We start from the raw sequence: 21765 nt of genomic DNA on the forward strand, positions 1-21765 counted from the left end.
GGCTCATGCACGGTTTGGGCTACAAAACAAAAGACATCCAGCTACACCCCAACAAAAGACAGAATGCTCATCCAACCAGGCCTTCTGAAGACTTAATTAACAAGAAAAAGTGTTAGGACACAACAAAACAACTATGTTTTCTGCATAGTGTTACATGGCCTCCACTAGGTAGAGAATGGAGAACAGCCTGGGTGGTGAAGAATCTACAAAAGGACTGATGTTTATTGATTTAAACAAGCACATGCTTTATGTTAGCTACAGTCTGAGGCTTTTTGTTCAGATCAAGGCTGATTTATACTTCTGCGTCGGACCTACGCTGTATCCACTATGCTGCAGGCTACGTGTTGGTTTTCCTTAATACTTCTGCATTGTTGTCCGCGTTGATGAGCAATTACACATGCAGAGGGAGCATGTGAAACCCGAGGTAGGGGTTCTAGTAGACCAATCAAAGCGCTTGCGTCCACGTAGAATTGACATTGTTACATTTTTGGAGAGGTGCACATCAGGGTACGCGCGCTACACACAGCCTACGACGTAGCTACGGCGTGAGTTCGACGTAGAAGTATAAATTGGGCTTCAGTCCCAGAGTGACAACTTGAAATGGTAACCAGCCAGAGTTGTGTAGTCTACGGGGTAGGGTTGCACCAGCCGTTCGTAAGTTCTTTCTTAAATTGGAACGTAAAGTCTACACTAGAGGCTTAGTAACTACTAGCTAGTTTGTAACTAACTCTGTACTTTGTTCCGTTGCACCATTTGTTCGTAAGACAGAAAGTTGTTAGTAGGTCGTAAGCTCACCATAAAGTAATGCGTTGACGCATAGAATGATGTCTATTTTTCTTAAGCCAATCACACGCCTTCTAATAGGTAAACAGGAAATAGTCTGAACAGCGCGTAATTTCAAACTCATTCTTGACTAACCGAAAGTTTAAAAAAGACGTTGAAACAAACGTTATCAAACTCAAAACATTAAACATTTTAATTGAAAATATCTTAAAAGCCCACTCATGGAGGAGAAAAAAAAAAAAAAATCAGTCATGAACAACTAAGTTGTCCTACATTACTATAAGTATTTATATTTTCTTGTTTTTAATCTTAGAATGTTTCCTAAAAATACATGTGGTGCCAATGAGCAATATAAAAATAAAATAGGGTACTTTTCTAGTTAGGACTCAATAATGTAAAATATGAAAAAAAGCAAGTTCTTATTTATTCATCGGCAGGTGTTATTGTATCGAGTCAGCCGAGTCAGCCAACTCCCGCAACAGAAACTTGTGCTGAAAACACTGTAGCGCCAGCATCAGCGGCATCAGCGGGAGATCTGCCTGTCCTTCGTCCAGAGAACACACAAGATAAAGAACCGCTACCTTCAGCCGAAAATGTAAAGAAAAGGAAACGTCCAAATGAGCTGGAGGAGGACATAAACTATAGCCGCTGTAAGCTTCTCAAACTTAAATGTGCGATAGTAGAAGAGGAGATCTTGAAAATAAAAAGTGAACGCAAAAAAATACAACTTGAAAAATGTTAAATTAAAACTAAAAATCATTAAATTACAAGAGGAGTTAAAGCCTCTTGGTTACTCCTTTAACATCGTTGAAATGTAGGTCATCATATCGACAGTTTCATTGCCAATTGTTTGTTTAAGGCTAATGGTTAAAGTGTGTAGGCTAATTGTTGCATCCTATTCTGTTCATTATTACATTTAATAACTTGTTTGCAACACAGCAATATTAATGTTTATATATTTATTATTATTATTCTTCAATACAGTATAATTTGTATATTTATTGATTTTATTTGTAGTGTGTGCAGACACCATGATATACATTTGACAAGAATAAATATTTGACAAGATATAATTTACAAGAAGTCTGAGTTTTTACTTTGAAAAGAACACATTTCCGGATGTGTCATTGAATTCACAACTGAGAGATATTAGATTTGAGATACAGTTCACAAATGAGACGAGGAATACAAATCTACAATGAATGGAATTTTAAGTTTAATTTAAATAGTCTATGAAAAATAGTTCTAGTTCAGTCTTTTTGCTCTAAACAATTTGTGTATGAAATTATTGACAAATACTGACATATTATATAAAAAGGTAAATTATGTGTTTTAGTGCAGTTTAAGTGAAATGATTCTGTGTGATGAAACGCCTGCCAGTTACACCCTCTTGCACTGGGTCTTGAAGTTGTCTACAGAGCTCTTCCTGCGGGACCTCCTCAATCTCTTCACCTCCTAGATTATCAACTGGCATCTTCCACAGCATGGCCAAAATGTGCAATACAATGCATGCTCCTGTCACCTTTGCTGCTCTCTCTGGCTCCATTCCAATTCCTACTGAGGACATTTGGGGTGCATTCAAAACTTATACTTGATCTGAAATATTAGCCTAAACTGATAAAAATAAACAATAAAACAAATTTAAATATGCTGCATACCCCTGTGGAGACATGACCACCTCCTTTTTAAAACACCGATACTTCTTTCCACCGTTACCCGTTTTTGGTATGTGCAGAATTGAAATTTTCCTCTGCTTGTGTGGAAGGGTTTAAGTATCGTGCCATCAGCCACTTTTATAGTGGATAGGCAGAATCACTCAGCAGAATGCCACTACACTCCCCAGAATCAAACTTTTCAAAGATGTTTTGATCTTCTTAGGATGAAGCTGTCATGCTTTGAACCAGTTTAAGAAACACAAACTTGGGTCACACATGACTTGGGTGTTTAGTGAATGAAATCCCTTCCTATTCACAAAAGCATTCTCATCCACTGTGGGTGCTTTTATCCTGATTTGTGTACCATCGACGTAGCCAAACATCAGGGAAACCGGCAATGGCATGGAATTTTTGCCTGTTTGTGTTTTGTACATTTATGCTTGGCATGCACACGTAGATGTTCATGTGGCGACACAAGGCAAATGATACCCTCTACATACTGTAGATTTATGAATTTGTATGCTATCGCTTACTAAGTTTTGCATTGATCCAGTAGCAAAATAACATAATGCAACGCAAACTTGAAGGCTTGGGAAGAGAGCGCCATTTCAGTCAGTTTCATGTTGAATATCAGGCGCGATCATGTCCGTTATCCGCAATGTTCCCTCTCTTTTGAAGCGCAAACGAGTATATATGTCAGCATCATCATAATATCCAAAGGATGATCCCGGTCTCATAAAACTCGTCGACGAATTTGCGGTTCTTCATTATCAATTACGAGCTCATCGATGTAATCTAATCTGGCAGCCATCTCATTCCGACCGTTATTCATGGGCAGAGGCTGCCGTAAATATTTCGTTGGAACATAGAGTTACGTTTAAACTAAGTTTGATGGTGCAACGCAAAAATATTTAGTAGTGCGTAAGGTGTAACTTAGTGCCCATTTACGTCAAAACTAGGCTAAGTTGTAACTTACGCACAGCTGGTGCAACCGGCCCCGGATGACTAAAATGCTGATTGTACCTTTTTGATCCAGGTGAGCAAGCAGCTGTGGTGAGCCACGAGGTTCTTACAATCACAGAAGGTTCTCAGTGGATCCTCACCCACCAGGCCCACATCTCTGCAAATGAAGCACTCAGACTCATCTGTCAAAAGAAGAATGAGAGTTTTAACCCTGAGTATAAGAGCAGAGTTGCTCTAGCAGGAAGTGTTACCAAAGATTTAGATAAGACAAATATATGTTTACATAGCACTTGAGTCATTAATAATGCACATGCACTCAGTGTTTTTTCTCCAATTAAAACATTTGACATTTTACACCTAAAGAAGTGAATAATAAATTGTTTATATATATATATATATATATATATATATATATATATATATATATATATATATATATATATATATATATATATATATATATATATATATATATATATATATATATATATACTGTATATATATAAACACAATTTATTATTCACTTCTTTAGGTGTAAAATGTCAATACTTAGAAATGCATAAGTAAATGAACAACTCATACTTTTGTTTTTGTTTTGTTGGCCATTGTTTGTATTTAGGCAACCTTTAACTGTGCAAAGTCTTTCAGAAATAAATACTTTTCATTTAAACAACTATACTGAAATGGTAAGTCTTTTGACATTGATAACAAGATATTACTATAATCAATAGAAAGAATATAGAAAAACAATAGAAACTATAGAATACTTTGGGGTATATACTTGAGGACTTGATATATTACAAACAATCATATGTTTCGTATCATATGATTTTCGTCCAGTTTTACGTATTTTTACATTTAATTTTACAGCTTTAATGTCTACCTGCTTGAATTGCATGTTCCCTGCTGTGTTTTACTTCAACACAAAACGTTATGTTAAAGGGATAAGCCTAGTCCACCCCAAAATGAAAATTGTCATTTATCCTCATGTTTTTCCAAAAATGCTTCATCCACACCACTAGGTGTCAATATAAGTGCATGACATCCATCATATTGGCCAGCACAACATAAAAAAAAAATCCAGAGTGCACCTTGAACTTGAAAAATTTGACATGAGAACATCTAGTGCTTAATGGCGTGCTGCAAAATAAATTTATAGATCGAGTGTATGCCCATTACTGAATTTCTGTGGGCGTAATAACAAATTTACATAACATTAGGCATGCACAAGATAATTATTTGATGATGACAAGAGAGAAATCAAGGTGCTTGTCTTTAATGCCTCACCTAATGCTAACTGCTTATTTACTTGTCACTTTGACATTTTGTCACACTAACAGTGATTGACAGAATTAGTTTTTGTCAAGTCATTAATGCGCTCATACTCTCAAAGTGCTGCCGCAGGTACAATCTGAACAGAAAATTACTCACAACTTCCATAAACAGTGAACAAAACGGGGAGAAAACAAGCAATCATGTCAAGCAATAGTTAACCCGTAATGAAGACTTAATCAACCATTAACACCTGAGTGCTTGCAGGGAAAATAATTATCTCAGCTTAATTTGTTGTGCAAAGTTTTTATTAATTAATTAATTAAATTACGAGCCATAGGAAGAATAACCCTCAGTACTTCTAAAGAAATAATCTATTCCAGACTGCCCACGAGCCATTATCTGAAGGCTAACCCCAGCTATCATTACGCTTAATGTTACTAAATATATATGCATCTCATAATGTTGTCTTCCATTTTTCTTATTTGCTTTGTCTGCAGGGTGTCTGTGGGTAAAGAGAAAAGTTCTTCCAGTATCTGCCGTGGAGGAGTGTGTGTATGGATGTCTGCTTTTTGTCACACTAGCAGACACTTCTTCATCCAGTCCCCAGACTGCTTGGCTGCCCAGTATTCGCCGGCATATACATCAAAGTTCTGCAAGACGCTTGAGGTTAACGTCCAAGAAAAATGCAATTAGAAGATATGCCTATAAGATCCAGCCATGCTATCGAGTATAACGCAAGGGTAGTTGTACAGAAAGCAAATGTTTCATTATAAAAACAACATTATTTCATTACTTTAAATGCATTCCCCAGCCATCTGTCAAATAGGATTTAAATAGGGAAACAAAACATCCCATGGCATTCAGAGTCATTCATGAAGGGGAAAGTCATCCTGTCTCTTTTATCAACATATCAGTAATAGCCTTATCTTTACAGGTCTTGTACAGGACAGGAGAACATATGGTTGTAATCATCCACCATTTGAAGCCGAATCTATGAGGAGGAGGAAAGTCATTTTACTGAGACTTTAATCTTGGACGAAGACACTGGAAATTAAAGAGGAAGTTTGTTAAATTGAGAAGTCAAAGCTATCTCAACAATGGACAATCCTAATGTCACTCTACTATGTGTACACTCATTAGTCCCTTGGAGCACAAACAAGTTAGGTGAGATGTTGTTGTGATAGTAATAGCAGCCTTTATGACAAGAAATGCCATTTGTATTTTTTATTTATTTATTTTTATTATTTTCTTTTTTTGGGGGGGGGGGGTTACAAGACCACACCACCCCCACAACTATTAAAATATATTATTTTATCAACCATTAGGTTGATTACGGAACAAATTTAAATTAAAATGGTAGCTATTTTCACTCTTTCAGATAATGTAGCCTAAACGGAGTAACTAATGCAACCAACATGAGAAACAGAAGAACGGACTCCGGAGGTGAATTATGAAGCCAACAAACGAAATATTTAAAGACAAAATCTTCAATCACTCTGAGACAACTCCTTGCTTGCGGCTTAAATAAAAATCTTCATTCAACGAAGAATAGGCTAGTCTTAATAACATCTAATGGCCTAGAAAGTATTCAAAGAATAAAAAACACGTAACAGCCTTACAGTGCTGTTTACTTGCATATTGTTCAGCCTGCATGTCCAGGCCTAAATTAGCTGTGTGACTGTTTACCTGCCGTTTGGCTCATAAACAGACGAGACAGAGAAGGAGTAGGCTACTTTTGTTGGCATAGCTACAAACGCTAACTTCTACATTTCTGATAAACTTCTCTACTCGCATGACCTGTTTCGCTTATCTTTTGCGTAAGTGTTGGAGAGTAATTTAATAAAAGACGCTAACTCACTCACTCACCTTGTAGCCTATGTGTATTTTTTGCAAGTAGCTTTAATGCCGTTCGAACAGGGGATATAATCGAATGCACTGTCCTCATAATTTTTTCTTATCCAATTTGTTTCGTGGCCAAGACCGACTCTGTGAGTTAGTCTCTAAAATGAATCGTTTCGAAACTGTCCTATGAAAAACCTGATTCATTCTAATGAATCGGTTCAAACAGATCATGAATAGATTCGACTCTCAACAATGCATTTTAGGTAATATTTTGACTGCTAAATGCTGCTTTTCATTGATATATTTTAGACAAAATGTTTAAAGACATAAGAAATTAGGCATACATTTTAGTATAGTTATTATAATTTATTTTTTATTTTATTTTTTTACTGGCAGGCTACCACATCCATAAAACAAAATGTGCCTCCCAAATTGTGTAGCCTATGCACTACCTTTTGTGCCATTTTGTACTAGTGTTAGTAGTTTGTTCACAGTGAAAATTTCAAAAAGAAGCTTCAAGTGCTCAGACGATGCATTTAATTAACCAAAGAAAAAACAGTGTGGAGCGTTGGACACTTCGTGCACTCAACTGTCACAGCTTTAATTATGGAGAGGTACACGGATGCTGGATGACAAAATAATTATAGGATATAAAATTAATACACCAAATGGTTAAATGCCTATATATGAGTGCACATAATACATAATTTGGGACCCAATTAAAGTCACCATGAATTCAAATTTCACAATTCTTGTTTATGCAGTAAACAATTAATGCAGTATTTCCTTTTTATGATTTATCCACCCACATCATTATTTGTTTAAATTCATGTGCCCTTGTAATCTTTAATCAAAATAATGTCCCCTCCCTTTTGCAGTGACATCTCTTCTCTTCTCTTTTCTGATGACATGTTTACTGACTCAAGGGCCGGGACAACCACCTGTCACTAGGGGTGTGCTTTGGGTACACCCCTACCTGTCACTCACAAGAGAACGTAGCAATAGCAAACCGATCCAATGATCCAATCAATTCCAGATGGACAAAATCAAGTCCCGCCCTAGATGATTTTCTTGTTTGAGAAGCTGTTACACTCGGATATATGTCACAACTGGGAAAACTGCAAATTCCATTTCATGCGATTTTCATCATTCTAGAGCATGAACACTTAAAATGGTTGTCCTTTGCTCAATTGGCACAGTGTTGTTTGCCAAGCAGGAAAGATTAAGTCATGTCAAAAAAAAGTTATTGCTCCACCTTGACAGTGCGAGTCAGTGAGTGTGTGTGAGTTTGTGTGTGTAGGCGTGTGCTCACAATGCAGCGAGAGAGAGGAAGTGTGTGCCACTCAAGCTGTGCAGTAATGAGAAGACTAACACGCACGTCTCATCCCATGACTGAGAAATGACCCTTCCCTCCTTCTCTCTTCCTCTTTTTCTCTCATCAGATCCTCCCTCGCTCAGTGAGGTGTTTATTTAATGCCACTGTGACTGAAGCTTTTCTTAATTATGTTAAATACTGTCAGCCTTGATCAGACTCTACACTTAGCAATCACAGGTCCTCCCCTTACCCCCATCAGAGAAGGGCCGCGCGCACACACGCTAATGAATACAGACACAGAAGTGCTAATGAAGGCACTCGTATGTTAATTGTGGAGACACACAAGCGCTGACAGATTCGCTTAGTCTAACTAACCCAAAAACATTATGAACGAGTAACAAAATAAACATTTTACGAAAAAAAATCCTATTACACTTTAAAAAAGAGATAAGAAAATAAATACGGTCATGGTATAAAGGACAGTGGATGACCTTTATACTGGATATGAGACTTAAAGAGGACCTATTGTGCTTTTTGTTTTACATTTTCAACTTTCTTTAGTGCATACTGTTGTTGTTTGAGCGTGAAAAAGGTCTGTAGTTACAAAACAAAATGTCTACTCCAAGGGGAATTATTCTAAGGGTAAGCACTGTTTCTGAACTCACTGAAACACCTCATTTGTTGTCTTAAATTTATTGTCTTATAAAATTGTCTTAAATGTCTTAAAAGAGGGAAATGATAGGTGAAAAACACTTATGTATAAGCGCCTAAACCTGTGGTTGTAAGCCTAAACTTGATTTAAACTGTAAACGTCTCCCTAAAATCTGATTGAAATGTTGTTCCAGGATCATAAAAGTTGTTGTGGCGAAATCACATTCAGCATCACAACACACTGACCCAGAGGGTGCTTCATGGAGACATGAACTGAACAGAGCTTTACTGACAGATTGGGAAGAGAGGTGTTGCAATAATGTAAAATATGTAAGGAATAATTGACGATGGGCTGTTGAATTATTAGAAAAATAATGAACACCCAAGATGGTATTGCAGCCACAATGTGAAGCGGAGCTACACCTCAAAACATTCAGATGATGCATTTCAAGACATTTGTCAGGTTTTTGTCCATAAAAAGTTCTTGTAAGACTAATTTCTTAATCAAAATGCTCCGTTGCTAATTCCAAAACATCATTTTAGAGAGAGAGAGACAGAGAGAGAGAGAGAGAGAGAGAGAGAGAGAGAGAGAGAGAGAGAGAGAGAGAGAGAGAGAGAGAGAGAGAGAGAGAGAGAGAGAGAGAGAGAGAGAGAGAGAGAGAGAGAGAGAGAGAGTCTGGTGCATCTCTCAACAGTGTTCGGCAGCAGTGTCTCTACTCATTGCGAAACTGTAAGTTTATCTACCTCGCTATTAAACTATTTTACTGATAAAATCGTCAGATCAGCGCATTTCTGTGCGAGTGTGTGTCCATACTTTATGTGTATGCATTTGAGTACTAGAGAAAGTGGGGAAAAGAGAGTATGTGCAGTCCGTATATAATAAAATGTAATTTTGTGGCAAAATTTTGACATCATTTGTCATATTTTTCCTACTGCTTACTATATTTATTTGCTTGGTCAGTGTCATTGTGGGTTTTGGTTATTTTGCTGTTATAAAGACTTTTAAAATAACTGAAATAATTTGGCAAGGTGATATGGAATTGTAATGTGGTCAAGACGTGCCTGGAACTACTCTACGTTTCCCTGAAAATAATTTCACACCTTATTCTGTTCTTCAACCACTCAGATTCAAGCATTCAACAGCCCCGTATAAGTGAAAAATATGCTGATTTTTGAACATTCAAGCACCTGTTCTAGACCCCATAAACAAAATCAAGACTAAAAGGGCCTGATAGGTCCTTTATAAGTGGCTTTTATAAAATGGTGGCAAAAGCACTATAATAAAAGATGCCTCTGTTTAATAATTAGTTAAATGTATTAACTATGATTAGACTGTGTGGTTGTTACCGTGTGTGTTTATGGTCAATTTACAATTGCTTTGAACGCAGATCGTCCAATTAGAATATACATTTTTGTGTTTTTTTAAATATTAAATATTACAGTAACACTTTATTTTGATGGTTCCCCAAAACATGCAACTGACTATAAGTAACTTTGTAACTACATGTCAACTTATTCTAACCCTACCAGTCTATTAATACTCTACTGACACTCTAGAGTTAGTAGACATGTACTGTAGGTGCAATGTGACTTATAGTCAACGGAATGTGGTAAAGGGACCATCAAAATTACTGAATATTGAAAATATTGAAACCAATCTTACTTATTTAATCAATTTTACAAGGTAAATAATAATTAAAAAGTTAATTAGTAACTATTTAGAAGCCCACAAATCTGGAAGGATTGTAGGCCCCCAACTGTTGCAATTAGCCAATCAGGTGTGTTAAGAAAGAACAATGGATTCATCCCACCTACTTATGTCAGCCTTGGCTTGACATAAATGAAAACGTAAATGCAAAGATATCTCAATTCAAGACTTATCTTATCCAAGGAACAGTTTCTTCCTAAATATTATATTATTCACAACTCTGACAGACATGTAGAATGATAAAATCACAGAATTCCCCCTGGCACCATGTGTACACACCCATCTGTTACAACCCTGACTTTTTAATCAACAAATTACAGATAAAATAAAATAAATTGAAAGTTAAAGGTATCGCTCACTTTGAAATTGATAAAAAAAACTTAAAAAAAACCCTCTTTGAGCCAAAAGTTCACTGTCTGCAGTATCTAGAATACATTCATTTATAATAAAAATGTCAGTAAAAGCCAAAAGCAATGTATCAAATAACTGCAGGTTTGGTAGTAAACCTCAACAAATTGGCAAATTCCCTTAAAGTACCCCTGTGGTGAAAATCAATAGTTTTTTAATGTTATTTATTATGTCTATTTGGTGTTTTTAATTTGCTTTAAGACAAACCATGTGCAAATTCATAACCATTGCTGACGTCACAAACTACCTTGTATTTCTTATTAGCAATAAAGGGATTATTCACTACAGGGGGATTGTACAGAATCTTGTACTACATATACAGAATCTTGGCATCTTATGACCCTTCCATATCACTTCCCAATAGTAAATGGGACAGTATCTCAAACAAAAAAAAAGTATTTGAAAATGTGAAAGTCTTCACATATTGTTAGGGGTATTCTGGGTTTGATGTTGGTTGGGTTTTGCAATTGTTTTAGATCAGTAATCTGTGTTTGATTTCCTTGGTTTTTCACTGATTGATTATGATCTCCATCTGTTCTCTATTTTGTTGATACATACAGTACAGCCACGCCCCCAGCCCAGTGCCTTTCCTCACGAAACCACTCATCCATTATGTAGCACAATCTCTGGCTCAACCTTGCTGAGACCAGCTCTTTGCCTGTTTTGGGGGACAGAAGGGTAAGGCTGTCCCCAAACTAAGGATGGCCCATTGGATTGTGGATTCCACTGCCATGGCATACCAGGCCCAAGGCACGCCGTAACTTGTAACTGTAATTCTCCCCCTGTCCACTTAGTGACGAGTGCGCTCTTGCAGACTTTCAAATTAATGGTAGACGAATGGCTTTTCCGACTTATGTGACATTGTTTACAAGCTGTTTTATTGACGTCTTTCTGTGGTTGAAACAATGATTGTGTGAGACATGAATGAATTTCGGTAAGTTGGACTGTATGTTTCTACATATTTTCTGATGTTCAATCATTTTTATTTAGTTCTGTAACGTAGTAAAGGGAAAGGGATGATCGCGTTCACTCGCGCTTCACTTCGCTTGAACTGAGGCTACAGTGACCTTTCGCGCCACATTAAAGAGCGGCAAAACGGTATCGATTGTTTGAATTTTGTGATAAAATGGACAGAATTTGAAAGCCTGAAAGGATATTAAACTTTGTTTCTTATCAAAAGTAACAAAAACAAAGCTTATTGCGATTTATTGGACAAACATTCATGATGAAACCTCAAAAGTGGGTTCACAATCATGAAAAATCACAATCTCTGTTCAACTTTCTCTTCACAAAAAAATACATAATCTAGCTTATATGCTTGTCCTCTAAGTTTGTGAATAAAAATGAAAATGTGAACAAAAAAAGAGCCTTTTAAATTGCTTATTATCATTGAAATACGAAAAATAAAATGACGTGTAATAACAGATTGTGACAGATTTTATATGACCCTGTTCATCAAAATGATGGACAATGCGGAAGTCTGACGTGACCTCAGATAGATAGAAACTATACATTTTATTCCACAAACATAAAAACATGAATGTCTCCGCAAGTCGCTCATTAACAAATAAAATACTTTGCTGTTCAACGTAATACAATATTGTAGATCACTATTTTTTTAACCTTAAAACGGTTTCGGCTGACTAAATCTCACAAATGTTGATATTCAGATGAAATGGCAAAATTACAAATAGTTTAGCAAATCATCAAAAGTGCTGAGAAGAGATTTTGGTCAAGAGAAAGAAAAGGTGGATTGGGGCGTCATCTTGCCCCAACCAACCCTTTATAGGCCTATACAAATATATGTGTGAGTATGAGAGAATGAGTATACATTTACTGTACATACTTCACAGAGAGATGCATCATCTAATCGGCCTAGAGCAATTCATGTCCTTCCCTAAAACATCAATTAAAGACGGAGTCTTGAGTGATGACATTCCCTTTATTAATCTTATCATGTGTCATAACCTGCTCTCTTGGCCGCAGAACAGCATCAGTTGGACACATATTAAAGTTGGCTGTTGTAAAAAAAAAAGAAAAAAAAATTTATTACCTCATGGGCAAAATGAGTAGGTGAAAAAGATATCAGAATCTATGTGCAAAAATATTATATTTATATATTGTTATAGCATCCAGATATAATTTATCCTGCAAATATTAAAGCGGTGTTTAAGGGAAGCAGCAGGGTTCAATTCACCACAGGCAGTTCTAGCCTGGGGATTGCTTGATTGTGAAATTTCCCTTCAACTCCTCCTCCCTTCTCGGCCTTAAACGGATCTCATCATGATCTCTGAAGGAAGTTCCTACACATGCACTGACACATCTGGACAGGACTGCTGCTTTTTAGCGTTTTGTATTTTCCAGTCATCTCTTCTCATTTCCTGCCCTTAAATGAGTGTGCAGAAAAGAAAAGAAAATCCTTTATTGGTTCTCAATACTAATTCAGTTCAACTGCACAACAAGTAAGGCCAGGGAACAGCTATATGTTTCACAGGAATTTCATCAGCTTTTCAAGCAAACACACATACAAAGACACACGGTAAAAAAGGGCCCTTGCAAAGCCCTGTCCATGTTTTACAAATTCCATGTGATTAAGTAATATAGAGATTGAGTGTATGTGTGTGTAAGAGAGAGAGAGCATGAGAGAGAAAATAACACAGTGAGTCCAGAGATGTAATAAAGGCAAAGATTGTCCCTCAGGGAATCATGGTTGTGTGCGACCAATATGCTCTATATTTCTTCTTCGCTGTCTTTTATCATCACTTTAATCCCCAAAATTACTAACAAAGCCTTTCTTGAAATTTGAGCGTATTTTCCACGATATAATCATATAATATATGGCAAGGACAGAAATGAGCATGGCTGAGCTCAGAGTAAATATTTGAGGTTTGTTTTTCAGCTGTTTTATAACACTGAGTGTGACTGGAGATGGAACAGAATTATTTTAGGTGGAAATGGAGGCCTTGTGGGATCCTAGCAAATCTGAGGAGATAATATTTGTCAAACTAAATTTCCTCACACAATGTTGGGGTGGAGCTTTATGAGACAACTTAAGTGGTATTAGTTAAATTAAATGGGAGCTCATAAAATATAAATAACCTAATTTATATTCATTATTTAATGCTTTTAAAATGACCAGTATCTGTTTATTTACATACATGAAATATTATATAATATATTATTTAAAATTTATATATTTATTTTAATAAGTAATCATTTGAAACATCATTCTGTTACGGGTTTGAGTTTTCAAAAACCAAAATACTAACACCAAACTTTAAATTATTTTATTAATTATTTTATAATTAATTTAATGTGTGTGATGACAGAGCAGAATTTTCAGTAGCCATTTCTCTTCAGAAATCATGTCATATGATCCTTCAGAAATCATTATAATATACTATGCTCATTAAACATTTATTATTATTATCATCAATGTTGATAACAGTTGTACTGTTTTTTGTTGTTGTTGTTTTGGAAACCATGATTTTTTTTCAGAAAGTAAATAGAAAGTAAAACAAATACATAATTTATTTGACAGAAATTTGTAACAATGTAAAAGTATTTACTGTCCCTTTTGATAAATTTAATGCACGCTTGCTGAAAAAACAAAGTATTTTTTCTTGTTCATGTAACCCAAACTATCAAATGTGTCACCATTGGTTGCAGCAGGAATGGGGGAAAAAAGCAGCAGGATATTTGTGCTGCGGTCTTTATTAAATAACATCAAAATCAAATATCAAAAATCAAAAGAACCAAACAATCAGATTTCTCAGAACTTCTCAAAAACTCGAACAAAACAACTAATGTTCACAAACAAAGGCCACGCGGCAAAATATGGTTTATGTCCTGTATTTGAGTTCTTTATACGGTTACGTAAAGTAAACAACTGAATCCCTTCACAAAGGGCCCTTCCACAGGTTTGTTAGCGAAGGGAACATGCAATGGTTACTTCAAGGAAGTAATTTAATAATTTATGGTAATGTTCTGCCCTTCTGAGTGAGTATATGGCATAGGGTTGCTCACTTCCGATTGGTATTTACAAAAATTAAAGTTCAAAGTCAAAATTCTAAAGATGGCTGCACACTTTCTCTGGCACACTTTTTAAGGTCTATATAGACAGATGCTGCGTTCCAGTTTGCCTACTTATACTATGACCTAAAAGTATGTACTGTTTTACATGTACTGTATGTACAGTATTTCCTGTTTTGGTCTGCAATCTCGAACCCAGAATAAATCCTACTCCTGAGCAGGTTAGCCCTGTAACTTACAGTATATTATCATGGCAATGAAACCCGCTAAAAACCAATCCACCTTCTTGAGCCCAAAAATCCTAATCGCAAACTTACCTGGGTAGCAACTAAAACCGGCTTCATGCAACAAGCCATGAAAGACGTGGCAGAAAAGTGTATATTATGGTTCAAATCATTGCGTACTCAAATAAAAATATGTATTTTATAAATAATATTTTATTTAATTATTCATGTATTTTCCTACATATTCAATAATGTAAATACATTAGTCTTTTTAAAAGCATTATATGAATATAAATTTGTTTATATTCATTTATTTATAATAAGTTCCTATAAAGCAGACACACTTATCCCTAAGCTTATCCAAAACTTGAAACAACATACTGCACATACACACACAATATCAGCCCCAGGAGTGTTCACCAAATGACTGCCCACAGCCCTGCATGCCTCTGATGTAACTGAACATCTAATGGGCATAAAAGGTGTCAGAAAGCAAGCTACCATCATCTTCACCTCTAGCCTGAGGCGTCACTGCTATAATAGTAATCATGTCTTTGATTCAGCCTTACATTTTCCAGCTCACATGCCTTTCGATTATCTGCTCAGGCCAGAGGCTTTGAAGCCCAAACCTGAACCCATGGCTCTGTTTCCTCTGTAGGAGACAACCTGTCATCATAGCACTCGTCTCAAGCTCTCATAAAGCGCTGTCTCAGGGCCTGCTGTCTCTCTCAGCTCAGCTCTCGATGAACATTGTTGCCTCGGGTCTGCAGATAGACCCTCGCTGGGCACCAAATCCTTTTAATTACATGTACAGGCTTTGATTGGGATCTTCTCGTTCCTTTGTAAGCAGTTATTTTTACTGACCAGGCAAACGTGGCTATCTGTCCTCCTGTAGATGTCTACAGTCAAAGACATATTACCGGTTCCTTACAATGCTTCCTTTCATCCTAATTCTGTCAAACCAGGGTTGAACCAGACTTATAATGCGGCAAGAGTGCTTTGCCGCTACAGGCTAGAGACTGTGTGTGAAATTTAAGCTGTTCAAGAAGATTTTAGACAGTTATTTCCCTTACAGGCATGGTGGTCATTTGTGGTTGATTTTGTGTGTTTGTGCATGTGTTAAACATGAGATACCACAGTAGCCTTTATAAAATGACGAAGGGAGTGTGTAACAGTCCGAGGATGAAACTGACAATAAATTAAATGAAATGTACTATTAGCATTGTTTATTTGCATTTGATTGTGAATTTGCATTAGTGTTGTTTTAGCACTCCATTGACTAAAGGAACCATTCCATATCAGCTAACAGCAAAACCATGCACATAAAATATTTTTTAAAAAAAATGTACATATTAAAAATGATACAGCACCCATCCTCTAACTAGGCAATGGGGCAATTAGATGATTTAGCAGACTACCAACTATCTGCTATACTATGCTAAAAATTTACAGAATCGTTGTCTGTCCTATATATATATATATATATATATATATATATATATATATATATATATATGTGTGTGTGTGTGTGTGTATTTATACTATACAATTATAAATAGGCATATAAGCATGTTATAAAAAGTAATATTTTAATAAAAGATAATACATTTTTTTAAAGTTAATATAAATATATTTGTAAATTATTTAGATAAAAAAAAAATACTTATTATTTTTAATTTGAAACAATTCAAGGTTAATTTGGTCAAGTCGAATGTCCAAAGATGATGATGCTATATATGATTTATTAAATAAAAGTAACCCAAAGCAAAGCAGGAAGTCAGGAGAAAACACAAACGCAACAGCGTAAACAACACGATACCAGACAACGAACTGATGAAACGGAAGGGCTTAAATACACAGGGTGATGTACTCAGTGATGAACAGGTGTGAACTTGGCTAATTAATTAATAACTATAGAAACAAATCAAGAGCAGGACGATGGAATAAATGAAAACAGGTATGTTTGACAGAACAGAACAACTTTGGGTATGTTTCATGACAACGATGACCTAAAATGAACAACGATGATATTTCGCATACAGATGACAACGTTGTCAAAACGATCCCTGTTGACACGGATCTGCGAAAACGACTAAAATCGCTGTCCTCTGCTACCAGGCCAGTAGGTGGCAATGTCACTTTGTAAAGAAACACTACACGGCTGTAGACTGAAGACGGCATGTGCATGACATAACCGTTTTCACAAATTTGTGTTTTTATAGTTTACACGGAGACGAACGGGATTATTTTCAAAAACTTGCACTTTAAAACCTGTTTTCAAAAGTTTGCGTTTACAGGCCCCCAAACGCCACTGTCGTGTAAATAAAAAGCCAAAACACATAAAAGTTTTATTTTTTTAAAGTTGAAAATGGTGTAGTGTAGTTAATGAAAACGCAAGCAAACAGGCACACTACATGGATATTCATTAATGCACAAGTAATACCAATCTTTTTTTCACTACCCACAACTTTAGTTAATTCACATCAGAGAGTTTTGAGAGTAAGAACAGAAATTGTCTTTAACAGCTACAAACCTGTGTAAGTTTGAGAATGTACAAGGTGTTTAAGAAAGTCTCCCTGGTCTCCATCACAGCAGAGTTGACTGACACTCCTCCATCTTTCACTGTCTGTCTCAGCATTTCCAACCATCACACTCTGTCTCTTCCAATACCTCGATCTGCCTCTCAGTTTGTCTCCATCACTCTATTTGAATCAAACACATTCTTTTCTCACTCTCTGTCTTTCACAAATTGCAGTGATGCTTGTATACGGATTAGTTAGAATAATTAAAATTGATTTTAAAGGCCTCAGTATTGAATTCCGAATGAAAAATACATTTTCAGATTGTTCGCTTTCCACTGCCCTATTCAGATGCACTTAAAATGAATGGAGCATTTATGTTTGAAAATACATAACACATGGCGAATTCTCAGGTCAATGTTGAATGTCACAGTAAAACCGCAGATACAGAACAAAATGAAGTGAGGAACTGGTATAGTACAACAGGGCAGGTTAAATGAGAGGAGGGCTGTGGGTAATTCACTCATGAACATATCAGGTCACCTTCACCAATTATTTCCACTCCCCAAACAACGCATCTCTCTCTCTCTCTCTCTCTCTCTCTCTCTCTCTCTCTCTCTCTCTCTCTCTCTCTCTCTCTCTCTCTCTCTCTCTCTCTCTCTCTCTCTCTCTCTCTCTCTCTCTCTCTCTCTCTCTCTCTCTCTCTCTCTCTCTCTCTCACTCTCACTCTCTCTGTTCAGGATGCATTTTCTTATTACCATCATTATGGCAAGCCCCGGGGCACTTCTCACACGTTGCAAAATAGACTCATCTAAGCAGCTCCAGAAAACAATGGAGCAGCATTGAAAAATAAACAAGTCACGAGTCAATCGGCATACAGCTGACAAACATGTCTACAGCGATCCATGGCTCCTATAATTAACTGTCAACTGTCTCAGTCTCTGTATATGTAGCCTCGTAATACAAGGTTAGCAATGAACTAACTGGATGAAGTCAGTCTCCAAACACCTTGTGACAGGGAACAAAACTTCCCGATGGATGTCAGTGCTGTTACTGTTTGTATTACACAAGTAGAGAGGGAGAAAGAGATATGCTAGCATGTTGAACACTTATTTTGATGTTCCTTTTTATACTTAACCAGCTGAAGGATCAGCGATAAGTTGTGTCAGAAGTGTAGAATATTCATGACTGTAAATAAACTTAAAATAGCACCTCTTTTAAGCAGTTTGGTGTTTCTTTTTAGGTCAGTGACAAGTTCTTACCAGTGGAAAGGAAAAACAAACAGAGTAAGCTTTCTGGGTAGATACAGTAACAGCTTCCTGTGGTCGGAAGTTTTCGGATAATCAAACTACCCAAGCAAACTGTCAAAGGATGTCACCCCCTCTTCAGGCTTATAGCACACATAAAAAAAATCCACTTTCAGGGTAGGTATCGTTTTGACAGTAAAGTGTTTTTACATTTTTGGCTACTATATAAACATGAAATTTACGGTAAAAAAAAACTGGCAGCGCTGTTCTGTCGTAACATTTTAGGATTTACAGATTTTAGTAAGGTAGGATCTGGATTGACTTCATCAGCTCACAGGGTGCGTGGAGGCAGACAGTGACGTCTTGTGTGGAGCTTGTTAGCTATTGTTAATTTTCTTTGTATGAGTAACTCAGTATGGAGATGTTTTCTTAAAATGTTCATGCATCGTGTCTGTTGTGTACCCAGAAGAAGGCTCTCAAGCCCAAATGCGTTGGTAATGTTTCAAATTTATTAAAGCTCCCACAAATCTTGCTGGATCACCTTTTTTGCACAGGATTTTCAGATTTAACTTAAATTTACAGTAAAATGTTACTATACCAACCACTAATATCTGTTTTGTACCTTTGTAATATACTGAAAACCACCAAACACAGGTGGTGATGAGAATCAAAGATCATCACAAGCAGCTTTCCCACAAGCTGAGAAGGTAAATACTAATATATAAAAGGTGCACAGTGTGTAACGTATGTTCTGTTCTGTTTAGTTTAATTGTGTTTTGGTTCTGTTTTCCCTGTTCCTGTTCGCCTGTGTTCCCTGTCATTGTAAGTTAACCAGGGGTACGTTCCACTTCACTTTTAGATATACACTTGCAAACTTCCCTAAGCACTTCCCCTGGGAACATCTCTGCCACCAATTTGCCCACTACTGGCGGAACTCATGCATAAGGTACATAAGTACATAAGGTACAACATAAGGTAGCTACAAGTTTTATGTGATTAAATCTCAAAATGATTAATATATCAATGACTATTATGTGATTAATTCTCAAAATAAATAATATATCATACACTTCAGTTAAGCGTGGTCTACTGTGACATCACAATTAAGTTGAATTGTGGGATATAGAGCTGCCCTTTGTGAAGTGGAAGTTTGTGTGGATAGGCCCTCATCCCCGTGATTTTGACGAAAGGAACGAGTCTACTCCGATGTATACTTCAGACAGCTCTATATATCCCACAGTTCAACTTGATTGAGACGTCACTCACAGCAGATTTAACTGAGTACGATATATTAATTATTTTAAAAATTAATAGCATGATAATTTACAATATCGTTGAGATTTAGGGGGCTTTCACACTGGCAGTTTAGTTCGGAACGGGGCACGGTTCGCATGAAAAATCGCTAATGTGAACGCTGTCATGGGACCCGGGTGCGCACTGGGGTACCGAACCCGATACTGCCTGGAGGAGGTGGTCTGAGTTCGGTTGCTCCCGAACCGTGCCGCGGTTCGCGTGTATGTGAAAGCAACACGGACTCGGGTGCGATTATGATGTATTTAGTTAAATAAAACACACGTGAGGGATGTAGATTTACCTTGCATACGAGCAAGAGTGAGTCTGCAGTGTATTCGCGCACAGTGCGTGCAATCAGTGCAACAAATTAATGGAAATTCACTGTCTCCTCAAAAGAGTCCATTTGTAAGCAGCGGAAAGACAGCTTATGCGACACACACACACACACACACACACACACACAGTAAACCTGTGTTGTTTACTCAGCTATGCATAATAGCACCAAATTAATAAAAAACACAATATATTGACCCACGTCGTGTTTTCTATCATGCGCCGTGCACGTTTCCAATGACGTAAGATGCACGCAAACGCACCAGAGTTTGATAGAATCAAGTTGAGTGTGAAACCAGACCAACGTTGCGGGGGGCGTCGGGAACAATCGCGCTCGGCTTCGGACCGCAGCAAACGAGCCCAGTGTAAAAGCACCCTTAGATAACAGACAACTGAACTGAACTAAACACAGTGCTTAAATGCACAGGGACTAACTATTTACTTGATTGAACAACAGGTGAAATGAATAGAACAATCAGACACACTGGGAAACTTGGTCAAATGAATGGGCACACAGGCAAACATGAACTGAACACAATGAAAACTAAATCAAAACAGAATTCAAAACAGAATTCAAACTGTGACACCTATAGGATTTTATATATTTTCCCGAACAACTTATAGAATTGTTCATAAAACAAATTCATAAATAAAAAAAATGTAAATAACAAATAATCTCCATAATGAATTCCAACTTTCCAAGTGATCGAGAGCTTAGTATACGTTCCATTTAAACCTTATGCATGAGTTCCGGCAGTATAGGCACTTGTGCAACGTAAGCAATGACGCACATAAGAGTCCATGAGACGGAGAGAAGTTAGGAAGTGAAGGACATAACAATTTGGAGTGGAACGCAGCACTAGTTTCCTAGTGTATGCCAGTATGCTGCTGTGGCAAGCAGGGTGAGGCCGTGGGCTGTGAGAGAACGGCGCGAGGCCAGTGGAGTGATTAATAATGAGCACACCTGCGCAACGCACCGGTCTCGTGTCTCTCACGGAGGTGCGGAAGCATAAAGGAGGAGCGACAACAGTGAAGCTCAAGAGAGGAACAGGCCTGGACTTGTGTTTTGTTTGTTTTACTATATGTGCTGCTGTCTTTTACTTTTGTTTTGTTGTTTGTTTATTTTATTTATTAAAGTTGTTGAATGTTCGCCGGTTCCCACCTCCTTCTTCCCACAATATCTAACTTTGCTACAGCCCCCTCGGTTACTGATTACGTTCACCTGAAGTTCATTTCCTCTCCTCATTACCTCTACTTGTGTATTTAAAGGGATAGTTCACCCAAAAATTAAAATTGTCATCATTTACTTAACCTCAAGTTGTTCCAAATCTGTACTAGCTTCTTTGTTCTGTTGAACACAAACAAAGATATTTTGCAGAATGTTGGTAAATAGACAGTTGATGGTAGCCATTGACTTCCATAGTAGGAAAAAAAACACTATGGAAGTTAATGGCTACAGTCAACTGTCTGGTTTCCAACATTCTTCAAAATATAATCTTTTGTGTTCAACTGAGGAA

The 21765-nt window shown here is 36.9% G+C and overlaps 1 protein-coding gene across 1 annotated transcript in view; it reads right to left on the minus strand.

Annotated features, from left to right (window-relative positions):
* The window catches only part of LOC143706699 (uncharacterized), a 170363-nt gene that overhangs the window by 145083 nt on the left and 3515 nt on the right, over positions 1-21765 (minus strand). The window contains exon 2 of the mRNA XM_077198927.1: positions 3462-3583. Coding sequence (XP_077055042.1) covers positions 3462-3583 — 122 coding nt within the window. The remainder of the gene's footprint in view (positions 1-3461; positions 3584-21765) is intronic.

The sequence above is a fragment of the Siphateles boraxobius genome, unplaced genomic scaffold (assembly GCF_051911475.1).
Source record: "Siphateles boraxobius isolate OS27281-9 unplaced genomic scaffold, OSU_SipBor_1 41, whole genome shotgun sequence".
Taxonomy (NCBI): Eukaryota; Metazoa; Chordata; class Actinopteri; order Cypriniformes; family Leuciscidae; genus Siphateles; species Siphateles boraxobius.